General features: G+C 42.7%; 1 protein-coding gene across 2 annotated transcripts in view; it reads left to right on the top strand.

The window, feature by feature from the left end:
* The first annotated feature begins 11,323 nt into the window (after nt 1-11,323).
* Nucleotides 11,324-14,178, top strand: part of LOC121325190 (N-alpha-acetyltransferase 15, NatA auxiliary subunit-like) — a 35,936-nt gene continuing 33,081 nt past the window's right edge. For both annotated transcript variants that reach the window (XM_041267536.1, XM_041267526.1), the window contains exon 1: nt 11,324-11,562. Coding sequence is in view for 1 of the 2 variants with exons in the window: in XM_041267526.1 (XP_041123460.1) it covers nt 11,509-11,562 (54 nt within the window). In the remaining variant the exon portion in view is untranslated. The remainder of the gene's footprint in view (nt 11,563-14,178) is intronic.

The following is a 14,178-nucleotide window of genomic DNA, read 5'->3' as shown; positions in this document are numbered from 1 at the left end:
TGTGTGTCCTATAATTTAAAATCCCCTAATTTCATTTTCCAAGAGGGAAAACAGAAATATTGACAGGCATTCGTTTTTGATGTCCTTATCGAACCTTAGTCTACTCTGATGTATTGTTCTGTACTAAGCTTCTAAACTCACTGGTATACAAAAAATCTGTCTGAATTTACATGCAAGTTTGCATTCAGAATTTCACTAATTCGTCTGGATTTACTAAACTAGACTTAGCAAGGGACAGTGCACCAATATCAAAATTAATTCACCCATCCAGTGTTTTGAAACAGGTGCTGTAAATAAAAGGACACCAGAGCCTGGAGAACTACAGTGCATTTTTTTTTTTTTTCAGAAATTTCATTTTGTAAAACAACTGTGGGCCAAAAGAAGTTACTGACAATGTTTTAAGCATCCAGCCAGATAGTTATGTGAAACAATGTCACCATGCACTGAGCCGGTGTGCCTTCCCTCCAAATGAGCCACGTTTACAAACTGCGCATGCGTAAATCCAATTTTTTACGGCATATGACACACCTCCAAAATTTGAGCTACCATAACAAGGTACAATCGTTAAATTGTTTTTTTTTGTCAATTTATATAAATACATATCTTTAAAAAAAAACAAACAAACAGTATAGGATAATACTGAAAAAAACGTGAACTTAACCCGAGTGTCTTGGAAGGTTCTCACTTTTTTGTTAACTGACTCCTTTTTAAACCTAGTATAATAATCACGGACCCCCAGCTGAAAAACTCATTGACTGTAGCTATATAATTTAGGCCTACGTGGGGGTTCTGATTTTCGGGTAATCCCAATGAGCTACCTCAGCTTTAGTGGGTTAAAACCTGTACATTTCAGTCAAAACACAGGGTAGCCCATTGGAACTGTAATTTCTGCTTCTCCAAATGAGCTTCCTTGTACAGGGCCCTGCTGTGAGGAGGAAGTCCCTCCCACCTCCTGCTGAAGAGGGTCATCCTCACAGTAGCATATCGCCATTTTAAAAATCTAAGGTCAGCTGGGGACACGACCTTGAAGGGTAATGGATGTCATTCTTTTCAGGGAACCAGGGTTATGGTTTAATAACCTATCATTCCCTTTCAAGTGGAATGACAACCATTACCGAATGGGAAGCTGTACCAAAGCTGTCGTGGCTCCAGATTACTGACAGTGGGGCAGTCCATCTGTTCATATGTCAAGCGTATGGCATCTGCCACCCAGTGCGCTAGAAGTTGCTTCAATATGGCTTGACAAACAGCTGGTTGGACTGTCTCCAGGACACTGTCCTATCCGGGTAACAGCGCAGATCCTGGAACGGTAAAGAGTCTGCTGTATACGGTCTTCCTCTGACCCATGCGAGGGAGGTCTGAAAGCTTCCAAAACCACTGGTTGATTACTATGGAATGAGAAGACCACCATTGGCAAAAAGGCTGGGTTCGTTCTTAATGTTACCCGCGAGTCATTACCAGTGAAAGCCATACAGGTGTCATCGATGGACAGTGCATGAAGCTCACTTACTCTTCTGGCAGACATAATGGCTAATAAAAATGCCACTTTGAGGGAAACAGGGCGCAGCTCTGCTGAGGCCATGGACTCAAAATGGGGGACCCGCTTCGGATCCCACTTAGGGACCATGCTTTTCATCGAAGGACAGAGCCTCCGGGCCCTTTTAAAAAACTGCACTGCCAGGAAGTGTGCTCCAGGGGACACAGAGAGTCAGTTTTATAGTGGCACACCGATATTGCTGCCAAGCAGACCTTCAGAGTGGATGTGGATTTTCCCGCATCAATCAGGTGTATCTCAATAGGGTAGGTCACAGGATCGTGACCCTCAGCAATGCACCAATCTTGGAAAACCTTCCGTTTATATGAGTACTGGGCTCCAGTGCTCGGCACCCTAGCATACTGTAGTGTCTCTATCACAGCATCTGGCAAACTCCGTCTGGCTAGACGGCTCCGTTCAACGGCCAGACCCAGAGTTGGAGCTGGGCTGGGTTCGGGTGCCATAATAACTCCACCGCTTAGCTCAGGAGGTCCTTGTGGAGCGGGAGCTGCCACGGTTGGCCCAACAACATGTTGGAGAGGAGAGCAAACCAGGGGTGCCTCGGCCATCTGGGTGTAACCAGCAAAACCTGGTATCTCTCCACCCTGATCCTCTCTAGTGTCAGGGTTATAGCCATAGTGGAGGGGACACATACAAGACCCCTGTAGCCAGGGGTGAGCTAGCGCGTCTACTCCCAGGGGACCCCCGTCTCTCTCCATAGAGAACCATAGGGGACAATGACTGGCAAAGAGGTCGACTTGTGCTGTAAGAAACCTCTCCCAAATCTGTTTCACAACCTGAGGGTGCAGTCTCCACTCCAAGCTGTCTGGCGGAGTCACCACTCCAATGTCTTCCGGCACTGTCTGGACACTCGCACCAGCCGGTATCAATCGTGGACTGGGTGCAACTTGAGCGTATTCACCCTGGCTTGAAGTGGGCGCATCCTCAGTGGCCCTAGGGGAAGGATTATCAAGGCAGCTGCCATCACCTTTGAAATATTCTGACCTGTAGAAGAGCATCCTCTCTGAATTGGGAGAGCGTGACTTCCAACGAACGAAATCCTGTCTTCCAACAGTGAGGCAAGCATGCTCACAGAGTTCAATTTGATCCCCAGGAACACTGTGGACTGAGACAGTACAACACTGCTCTTCTGTTGATGTATGGAGAGCCCTAACTTCGTCACATGACATTTACCAAGCACACAGCATGCTTCTGTTGAAGACTGGTGATCTCCTGTGAACGCTGGTTCGACGGTTGTAAAGAGCACACCTTTGAAGGGTGGCGGGCCTAAGCGGAATTGCAGAGTGTAACTGTGTCTCATAGTCAATAGTCGATCCTTGCCATGGGTTATGTCCAGTGATCAGTTCGGTTGTAAGGGGTGAAGGTGGCAGCCGGAGCCCCTCGGGTGCAGTCTCCTTTGGGCTTAGGAGGGGAAGCATCTTTTTTAGGCTGCGGCCTCTGTCTCCAGCTGGAGAACCAGTTACCTCTGGCCTGCGGTGGTCCGTTGCCACCGGCTTTTCCTCTGCCTGCTTGTTTGGCCTGGGGTGGAGGGCGGCGTTCAGGCCCAGTTGCCCCAGCAGGCTGGAAAGGCCACCTAGAGTGCTGGCGATAGGCAGGAAGGTGCAAAAACTTTGAAGCGACCTCCGTGACCTTGTGGGACCTCTCAAGGCTCACATCAATAGTTGTTCCGAATTTCTGCCCCGGTTTTAAAGAGGCATCCAACAACGCAACCTTCTCTGTCTCTACGACCTTTGCTTGGGTCAGCCAAAGATGTTGGCAAGTGGCCACCAGCACTGCCAGAGACCTCCCTGATGCCTGAACTAACCCCTCCATCAGGTCAGTCATCACTCCCGTCACCGCCTGAAGCTCCCCTGCGTCTGTCTCCATTGCCCGCTCCTGCAGTTTTGCCGCTAGCTGTGACTGGTAGAGCACCAATATGGACATGGTGTTTGCTGCTCTTACTGACAATGCTGCTGAAGCATATGCCTTCTTTAGCATGGTGTCAGTTTTCCTGCATGGCTTTGATGGGCAAGTAGGGTCTTTACCCCCTCTGGTGAAGGTGGACCCTTGCACCAGCACAGTGACCGTGCCCCCGATGGGAGGTAACGTGCCCAGGGCAGCTTCTTGGGCTCTGGCGGTTTGCAGCAGGGACTCCGCTGTTCTGGAGCCAGAGGGAGCAGACGCCGGGTGGCTCCATGAAGAGCGAACCAACTCCAGAAAGTCCTCACAAAGAGGAAGGGCATGTTGTGGGTGCCCTTTTTGCTCCAAAAGGCGATTCCCCTTTCCTGTTTGTTCCGCAGGCCAGGGAACGTCCATGGCAGCAGCTGCGTGCTGCATCAGGGCCTGGAACTCCTCCCTCTGAGATGTATACAAAAGGCACGGTATGGAGCCCCTTGCTGTGGCCTGCCCGACTGAAGTGACGGGGTCGGACACATCCAACCTTGAAGCCGTAAAAGACAGCTTGCCAGGGCTTGGGGGTCTAGGTGGGGCTGGGGACGGAAAGTGGGAGTGGGGAAGCTGGGGCTGCCCGGTAGCAGGGAGCAGTCTACCCTGAGCCTGTAACAGGGTCTCCAGCATGGTCTGCTGGACTCTCACGGTCTGAGCCAGCTCCTTATAGGGTCGCTCCGCAGAGCTTTGGTATTTCTACGGTGACTCAGAAGCAGAGCGTCTGCGCCTACAAGGGGATGGGAAGCAGTACCTCCGATGTGATCGCCTACCTCCCGGTGAGTGCCCTCTCGAGTGGTGCCGCCTCGCCGGTGTCCACCGCGATTCCACAGAGGGGCGCCTATGCCTCCGCACTGCTGGTGGGGTAGGGGAGGGTGAACCAGGTACGGGGGAACTCCCTAGTCACAGTGGTAGATGGGGTTCCTGAGGCCCTTTGAGAAGGACCCTGGACCACGGATCGCAACCTTCCCTGCCCCGAGGAATGGGAATCCACTGGGGAGAGGGCTGCCCTCCTGCGTTTGGTTCGTCTAGAGAACTGTTGACAGGGAGAGCAGTCCAAGTCTCCTGCCCGCTCCCTGGCCGCATCGTCTGACCCGAGGCACCAAACACAAGTGGTATGCCCATCCTGCTTTGGGAGCTTGGCTGCACGCTGGTCACACTGATGAAACACTGACATGGCGCAGGGGCGTCGTTGCAAGCAGTACGGTACGGTGCCAAGCTGTCAGTGTTGGTGACCGTAGTCGGCGTCAGTGTCGGTGCTGAGGTGGACGCACCAATCGGCATTGGTGCCGAAGCGAGCACGGATGGTGCCCGGCTGTTGTGATGCCGAGTCAATCGGCGTCGGGGTTGGTGTCGGGGTTGGCTCCGAGGAAGCGTGGTCGGTGCCAAGGGAGAGCGCTCGGTGCTGAGCAGTCGGTGCAGAGTCAATCGGCGCCAGGGTCATGCCGAGCTGTTCTAGTCGGTGCCGAGTTCAGTCAGCATCGGGAGCGGCGCCGTGACCCGCGGGGTCACCCTACAGCACCACAATAGCTCACACAACTCAGAAAACGGTATATTAACTACATAAGGTAATAGAAGAGAATTAAAAGCTTAGTGCCAATCTGTGTAGACGGGTCGAAACCAACTCTAATCAGTAGAATCTACCAAAGCGAGATTAAGGCAATTAGCAATCTCAAAAACACTTGTAGTAATGTAGCTTCCCGTAATGAATCCAATGTATAGGTAAAAACCGTACAAATGAGCCAATTTCCAGCACAAACAGAGAACAAGGCAATTTACGTGTTGTCTCAAGTGAGGTGAGAAAGAAAATGGTGATATGCTACTGTGAACGACCCTCTTCAGCAGGAGGTGGGAGGGACTTCCTCCTCACAGCAGGGCCCTGATAGGGCAGCTTTTTAATATTTGCTCAGTGATTGACAGGTCAGGCTCTTCCCATTCGGTAATGGTTGTCATTTCACTTGAAAGGGAACCTTTGCTACAAGAGGCTCAGATGTCAGAACACCGGTATAATTGTATCATGTGTCTAATTACTATGCCTAAAACAACTCTATGTGTATATCAAGCACATATATGTTAAGCTTGATAAGTAAGGACATTTCACATACTTTTATTGTTCTGCATCATAAAGCACTCCTCAAGCTGAATGTTATTGGCGATAGTATTAAGGTCACATCTGGACACGCACCAGGCACGATTAATCATTACAATAGTAGAAAAAGTAAAAAGGAAATAAAAGGATTCTGTACTTACTCTTGCTAACAGATGATGAGCGGAGTAATGACCGATTTAAATTCATGATCTCTGGTCCCAAAGAGAAAGAATCGGCGCTCGATTGATAGAATAGAAATTTAGACAGAAGTAGTGATCACAGATCAGCTGATTCTACAGGTAAGTTTTCTGGGATTGAGAATGGTGTGTTCATATGGCAAACTGTTTTAACATGTAATACTAATTTTCTTATATCAACAATAATTGTTGAATTATTCTCAATATTATTTTTTAATAAATAGAATTGTTAATATAAAAAATAGTGACCTTTAGATCCATATCAAAAATATAATTTTTCATATTAAACGTTAAACGTTAAAATGGCCTGTGAATGTTCGGTTTCATACTGTACCCAAATGCCCTTGTTCACTCTCCTCCTGCAGAAACCAGGTGCTGTGCTTGGGCTGTCCAGTTTGTTGACAGTCCTTGAAGGTAGTTTGAGTTGCAGACCCCCTCCTTGAAGATTCCTTGCCACTCTGCCATACACAGGCAGGCCCCTGCTACCAGTGGTAGGTTATGAATGTCATGTTAAGCATGAACTGGTGTTTTCCACCTCCTCATAATCTGATCAGTAGTCATGCTAAATAATGTTAATACCAAGTTTCATCACAGTTGAATCTTTTAATGACATTGAAACATGTAAGTGCAATATGCAGATAGATAAATGCATGGGCAAATAAACGCCTCCATATAACCCCAGAATGTAACTCATGGCAAATAATGCTGATAATGTTAAGTGGTTTTCCAGCGCATACACAACAGTGTAATCCTGTCAATAGAGATTTCATCACCTGCAGGGGATAATAAAATAAAACTATATGGGGCACGACACCATTAAGAAGGGTTTTCATCTTATAAGACCAAAGTAAAAAAAAAAAAAAAAAAAAAAAAAAAACACCAAACAGAGAATAGTCTAAAAGTATTGTAAACCATTTAGAACTCTGAGGCTAATCATGGTAAATGAATATAATATTATACATTTACTATGTAAGAAAAAGTAGTCAGTACAAGAGCAACTTTTTGACAAAAGGGTCTTGTAGTTTAATTTTAAATTCCACTCTTATTAATTTAGTAAAATTAGAATCTTTTATAGTACCCGTAAAAGGAAATATCACAATGCACACGCTTTCTATGCAATGTCCTGTTCTGTACTGTTAGATGTAGTCACAAAATACTGCACAATCCTAAATGAAAGCACACTATAGGAATATCAAAGGATTATTAAGGAGGGTTAAAACTTGAATAACATCACCTTGTATGTGCATTAGAACCATTCATAAAATTGGTATTTTAAATACTCTATCCTGATCGGTCAAAACAGGTCACATGGGGGTTTTAGTTTTACAGCATATCACCATGGGTCGGCACTTTTTTTTTCAAAAATGGCAGATATCAGATACCGCTAGAATTTAAAAACAAAAACGGCAGACATATTGGAATTTATCGTAATAAACATGAGACGAGATATATGTAAATGTTGAAGTTTTGGGAAACCGAAGTGTACATGAGATATTGAATTAATCTGAATCGGACACCAATGACTAATTAAAGTAGTGAAAAAAAAGCAAAAAGTAAGTATTCCAATAAATTAAAAACTCGCCTGATCGCTCTGTGTCTTCTCCCTGAACTACGGCGTTTCCCTATCCCATTTTGAAAATAAATAGTTTAAAAAACATCTCACTAACTTTCAGCTTTTCACAAGAGACTTTGGGATTAAAAGATGTTTTGTTGCCGTTGCTCCCGCTGTCCATTCTGCCTGCCTGCTGCCACTGGACCCACCCCCCGCGCAGCTGTGTGATCTGATGCTTAACATTTATAAATTCATCTCGACAGTTCCTGCCATACCTTTTAAATCTGTCCATGTACGACGGTATTCTGGGATCAATAAGCTACTAACAACCAAACTAGCAAGATAGGCTGAATGGCCTCTTGTTTGTAAACTTTATGTTCTTATGTCTTCTGCTGTGCCCTGCATTGTTTAAAATTGTTTCTTAACACTGGCCCAGTAGTTCTCCACGTTACCAAGTTGTAAATTGCAAAGTCAGTTTGATAAGTAACCGGGTATTCCATGCAAATAACGTATTTCTCGCCACTGTGAAGCTGTTGCATAAATCACTCTCACCTGATACTATTGCAGGTCTTGTGAGGAAGGGTCTGCGTGATTTGAAGGCAGTCTTATTTGTGCTGCGTGATTTAAAGGCAGACTCATTTGTGCTGTGTCATGATGAAAATGGGCAGTAATATTTTACTTTAAAATATAATGAATAAACCAAGAATTACAAGAAGTGTAACGAATCAAAACAGCACTTTCAATAGCAATGTTCAATTCAACATCTGAAATTATTTTTTTAATTAATGCATTTTCGGTTTTATTTTTTGCTGTTTTACGGGGCTATTTTTTCTAAGGTCAGGTAGAGGTGGAGTGATATTTTATAAAAAAAAAAATTATTTATATAAGTGGATATTAGAGTATATCCCACATCCTGTCGTGCCATTGCGTATGTATTGCATTGCAGTATTTGGTATCACTCTGACACGTTTAGCATAGCATCTGTGTGTCTTACATTACATACATATTTCCTTGAAAATGAATAGGAACCAAAGTCATACCTTACAAAATGTTATCAAAATAGCATCATCTATCCAATTTGTTTTTGATGGATGCACAAGCCAAATTCAGTTTCACGGATTTACTTCACAACAGGAGCCAAGTTTGTACACAGCTCTTTTTTCTTCTTCTTCATATTCAATCACTGGAATACAAACCTCATGTGCACATCCATTGCTAATTTGATGGTTGCATGCTTGAGGAATGTGGGTCCCATCCAGGCCAGGGAGTGTTTGTGAAGCACATACAGCCAATCAGAGGTTTCAAGGCAGGCATCAAAGTGTTATGGATCACTGCCTTGTTGATCAGAGACAGATGACTTCAATAAAATAACGAAAGACTGGGCATGTTTGATATAACAGCAGTTACAAAATATAATTCAAAAAACAAAAATAAACAAAAAAAAAATCACTTTAAAGATGTGCCTTTAAATTGTGCACAGAAATATCTGTTTATTACATCCTTTGAAAGATCTGGGCTGAGAACTGAGTCCTGTAAAGGGTTTCACATATTTTCATCTTTTGGTTTTTAATTTGTGTAGTTTTTTTATATATATATATATACCATTGGTATTGTACTGAAATAGGTCTGTGTAATTTATTGATATTTGAACATTCCAGAATTAGCCACATTTTTTGTATTTATTTCATTTCAAGTCTAATTTGTTTCCACTATAGTATCATTCTATCAGTCACTCACAAGCTGGTGCTAGCTCTGTACAGAGCCAGTGCATTGTCACTGAAGTTCATTTCATGAAGTTTACATCTTGTTTCCCAAACCAGCAGGCTGCATCTGCATCGGACAGATCTGTTGAGCAGGTGAGTTAAATAAAGATGTGATGTTCAAAAATATAACAAGACACAAAAGTGAACCCTTAGGACTGACCAGGGATGGACGAAATAGTCAAAGAAACTAAATACTTGACACAATCTATCAGTTGTAATATTCACCGTTTGTATCCCATAATAATAAATAATAAAATAATAAAACTAAATAATTGTCCAATAAAAAAAAAAGTATATGAAATGGAAATAGAAACTCTGAAAATGCTATTTAAAATTAAAAAAAAAAAGAAAATACTATTTATATTTTAAAATACTTATTTTGTAAATAGTATAATATTTTCGTGTCCATCCCTAGGGCTGACTGTTCTAGTTGATGTACCACAGTTCATTGCATACCTGCTGCACACGGAGTGGGTGTATAGTGTGGTGTGTGGGGCTAATTACATTACTTTGATCCATAATTAATTGAAATAATTGAAAACAATAGTTCAATCATTTTATTTAATGTCGTGTATAAGATCGAGGAATTACAACGAACACACAAAAGCACCCTCAACCACAACAAGGTAGGTTAAAATATCATAGCTATTGACTAGATAATAATGCTAATAATACAGAAAGGAAAAAACCACCCTAACCCTAACGATTCACATACACACCAATGCAGCACAACAAGTAAACGCTTATCCCTTGAATGCATTTGCTTATATATATATATCGTTTCTCAGTAGAATCCCACTGCTTTCCTAACATCCAGTATAGGTTCAACATTTCATTCTATCAGTACATTAACGGTTTAACCAGTCTTAATCTCAGTCCAAACTGCGCGGATCTACTAGCAGGTAATGACGTCACTCTGCTGACAGTTCCCACAGCTCAACTTCAGACAGTGGCCGAGTCTACCACTCACAGGCAATATAACTATAGTTAAACTCAAGCATTTATCATTTACATGCAAAACAAAACTTGTTAAATTACAATTCATCTAATAATATATCACTGTTAATGCTGGAATACAATTGATTAATAACAAACAAGCACGTATCATGAAATATAAGTTAAACATGTTTTTTCAGGCTTTTCAGACGCACGTTAAAAGCGCAGATTAATTAACTATTTTATCAACTTTTATGTGTGGCGATTACAATTAATTACTCTAGTTCCGCAAGGGAAATAGTGAAATTATAATCAACGGTTCCTTGATGTAGACCAAAAGTCTGTTGAATAAAACTTCCGACCACAGAACTTTTAGTTTGACGCTGGTTTATTGCAGGGTCCAGAATATATGGTAATGTTTTATTAATTAGACCATATAGACGCTGGGTTCTGTATATTTTAGTAAACACTTACACTAAAACATTTTATCACATGGCTTAAAATAAGAGGATATACAAAATATATTTACTTTGCAAAGCTGGTGCAAACATGATTTATTTTTCATTAGAGAAAATAGTGGCTTTCAAACCTGTAATCTAAATACCATTTGTCAGGAAAGACCACCTGTAAAATAAATAAATAAATAAATAAATACAAAGTATATTTGACAGGTTGAATTTATAAGCATTGTTATGCGAGCATTGTTCAGTCTGCACACTTTATTTTAGTATTGTGGAGACACTGTGCCTCTTGTTTTCTTTTAAACAGAATAAATGGATAGACTCAGGGGTTGCCCAGATCTGGTTCTGGCTGACCCTCAAAGGGTTATTTACTACACTGTACTTTCCTGTCTCGCAATTGTTCTCATTCCTCCCTCTCCTGCTCTGACGTATAGCCCTTGCCTTATACCCCCACCTACCCCCCAGGGAGCTGCACCTTTCCTCACGGGGGGGGGGGGGTGAGTGACCTGACTGGACTGCTATAAACTCACGAACCTTCCCCACAGACAAACAGATACACACACACCCTCCTTCCGTCCCCCCTTCACTAACCCCCAACCAGCATGGTCCACCCCAGACAACACATGCACCTATTCAACAACAAACAGACAAACAGCATAGAAGAGTCCCTTCAGGGCGCAGCGCCCTCTGCAGTCCCTCAGGTCGCTACAGTGTGTTATCGTTATTTTGCGCTCCCTGGCGCCTTGGAGGACCACTGTGGCCCTCCCGCAGCTCCACCTGCTTCCCAGGTTGCTGTGTGAAACCGTGGTCGATACGCAGGCGCAGAGTGGCGCTTGACCCGGAGGAGAAGTGAAGCGGCCATTTTGGCTGAAGGGGGCTTTTAGTCACCACGTGAGAGAGAGGGAGGGAGATAAAGCCCCAAAAGAGAGAGAAGAAATTCGGCAAACCCGTATAGAAAGGGGGAGAGAAGAGAAGAGAAAGAGATTAGCACAAGTGTCATTCACATGAGAGCGAGGAATTCCATCCCGAACAATGCCGACAGTCATGCTGCCGCCGAAAGAGAACGCTCTCTTTAAGAGGATTCTGGTGAGTATGTTTATTTTCTGCTTGTGCTGCTGAGATCATATCCCCCGGCATACACATACTCCGATCGTTACCTTCTTCTCTGCTGTATAAGTAGGACTGCCACCCTCCAGCAAAACGGCCTGCTCTAGCAGTACGTAAGCAGGGCGCTGCTAGGACACTACGAGTCACATTCTCAAGCAAACTCTTTGAAATCATAGTGGCGTGTCATAGTAACCCATTTTACCCCTTAGTATGCTTACCCTCGGACAGACTGGGTATGTTGTTATGCCAGTACAGTTTCTGGGAGATAAGCACTAGTGTTGGTTGAGGCCAGATGCATTGTTTGATCATGTTGCCCTTATCAGACCTTGCTGGAGTGGGCTAAGGATTTTGGTATCGTCCAGTTCGGCATTTCTCGTTTTGAATTAAAGTTGCGTGTATTGCATATTTTGTTTTGTTGCTGTGTCATGTGTTTGATCCCTACGGTGTGGTTGGTTGCGTGCTGCAGAATCTAAGCTGTCATAGTGTCAGACTGGGTACTGGTGATAGCACGTACTACTGCTAGTACTACAGATGCAACGATGTACATTTTATTATCGACGCCTCCGCTGGTAATTTGTTTTCAGAGAAAATGTCCTATGTTTTATAAACCTCCTGGGGTCGTAATATCTACCGCTGTTTTTTGTCTTAACCTAAGTGTTTGATATGTCTGAAAAACAATAAAAGGAAATTGACTGATTGTGTAGGGCCTGTTTATTTTACAACACATGTCACATTTGAACTGATGGTGATTATTATTAATTTCTTGGTTTCTAAACGAGTTTATGAAATCGAACTGCCGTGATATAACCTTCCGATTTAAATTAATACATGGCTTTTTTGCAATACCGTATGACAATATTTGACTGAGTAGGCCTAGCCCATTTATTTTTTTTGCGAGTACTAAGAGTTGTCATAATTGCTGAAAAATAAATATGTAGTTTTAAAAACAAAAGCAACCTGAATCAACCAGATCTGAATGACAACCAGTAGTCTTGCCTCAAGACCTGAATTAAGATGTAGTCGTAGTCCATGTTGTACTTTTTTATATTTATTTCCACATTTCTTTAGAAATGTTAAATTGTGTAAAATGCCAAATGTTTGTTGCATATTTACCGTAATTTGTTAGCAGCCTTCAAATTCCCTACAAATCTGAGCCCAGGAACTAGTGTGATTTGAAGTTGCATCCAGTATAAATTCATTATTGGCCATTTTATAGGATTGTTAAATTTATCCCCCACTTTTACTTGTGCAGAATCCATAATAAAATGTTTTTACTGAACTGTTCACAGTGGTTACTTGCCTATCATATTTTTAAACATGTATTGTCTTTTCTTATAGATTTCTAAAAATACAGGTTTTAATACTTGAACTGAAGACTTCTCCAGTCAATTCCATTCTATATACGGGATACCCCCAAAATAAGTCGAAGTTCATAAGGGATAAACAGCTGCCTCTAAGTTTTTTTTTATTTTTTTATCACCAAATTAAACCTGTTTCATTTTATTGAACTAGACTAATTTAGCAGTTTTGTAGCAAAACACAATTTCTAAAGTAACTTGAAAAGCCAGTAATAGGGAAACCTTGTTGTTTTATGTTTTACCTCCACAGTAGTCTGAGTAATTCTCAAATATGACTGGAGAGTAAATGCTAAAACTGCAGTAAAAATGACCATGCTTCTTTTCATGAAAAAAGCAGTGTTCAAGATATATTTCAATATCACAAGTCTACCTGTCAGAGTAGCCTGCATTCACAGTATGCTGAATAATAGTGCTGCTAAGATTATTCGAATTCATCGATTAATTGCAAATTTTGCCATCGGTGAATGTCATCGATTCATTGCCCGTCCCGTTCCCTCATCGTAGGTAGCCTGCTTTAAGGTCTCCACACACCAAACCCAATGTGATTATTTTTTAATTGGCGACGAGATGCTTCCTCAGCGACATGACCATGTATGCCAGAATCGAGACAGAGGCGATACGATAGCTTTGAAAACTGCCAGATCTGTACAATTACAAATTGCTATTGACAAAACTATGATCAAGACTGGTACATTTTCGACAATGATGTGGAAATTATAAATGTCTTATCTGATATTTTGATATATATTTTGGTATTATCTTATCTGACTACCATAATATTGTCTTTCATATCTGTGTCTTTATAATTGTGATGACCTTTGTCAAAGCTTTTGCAACTGTGTTATTTCCTGTTACTCTGGATGCTGCTGGACCACATGCATTGACGCTGTAATCTGATTGGTCAACGCCCTAGTTGACTTGCGACAAATTACAAAAAATAGGATTCAATCCTGTTTGTATCGCGTTGCTCCGGTGCCACTCTTGCGTTGCCTGTCGTGTCACTTCTGGTGTGAAAGATGCTTATCAGAATTATAGGTTCTATTCATTTTGTCGCATCGCTGCAGTTTCGCTTGCCGCATCGCATCTGGTGAGTAGCAGCCTTTAGCCTTGTTCACACAGCCGCATTGTGTGTGTTTCTTTAACAAACAGCAAGCACGCAGAAGCAAGAAGTGATGTGAGCCCCTCCCCCCAATACACACATGCAAGCAAGAAAGTAAAGGTGGAGGAGCTGATTAGT

The sequence above is a fragment of the Polyodon spathula genome, chromosome 1 (genome assembly GCF_017654505.1).
Source record: "Polyodon spathula isolate WHYD16114869_AA chromosome 1, ASM1765450v1, whole genome shotgun sequence".
In the NCBI taxonomy this organism is placed as follows: Eukaryota; Metazoa; Chordata; class Actinopteri; order Acipenseriformes; family Polyodontidae; genus Polyodon; species Polyodon spathula.
This window is presented reverse-complemented; position numbering and strand designations above follow the sequence as displayed.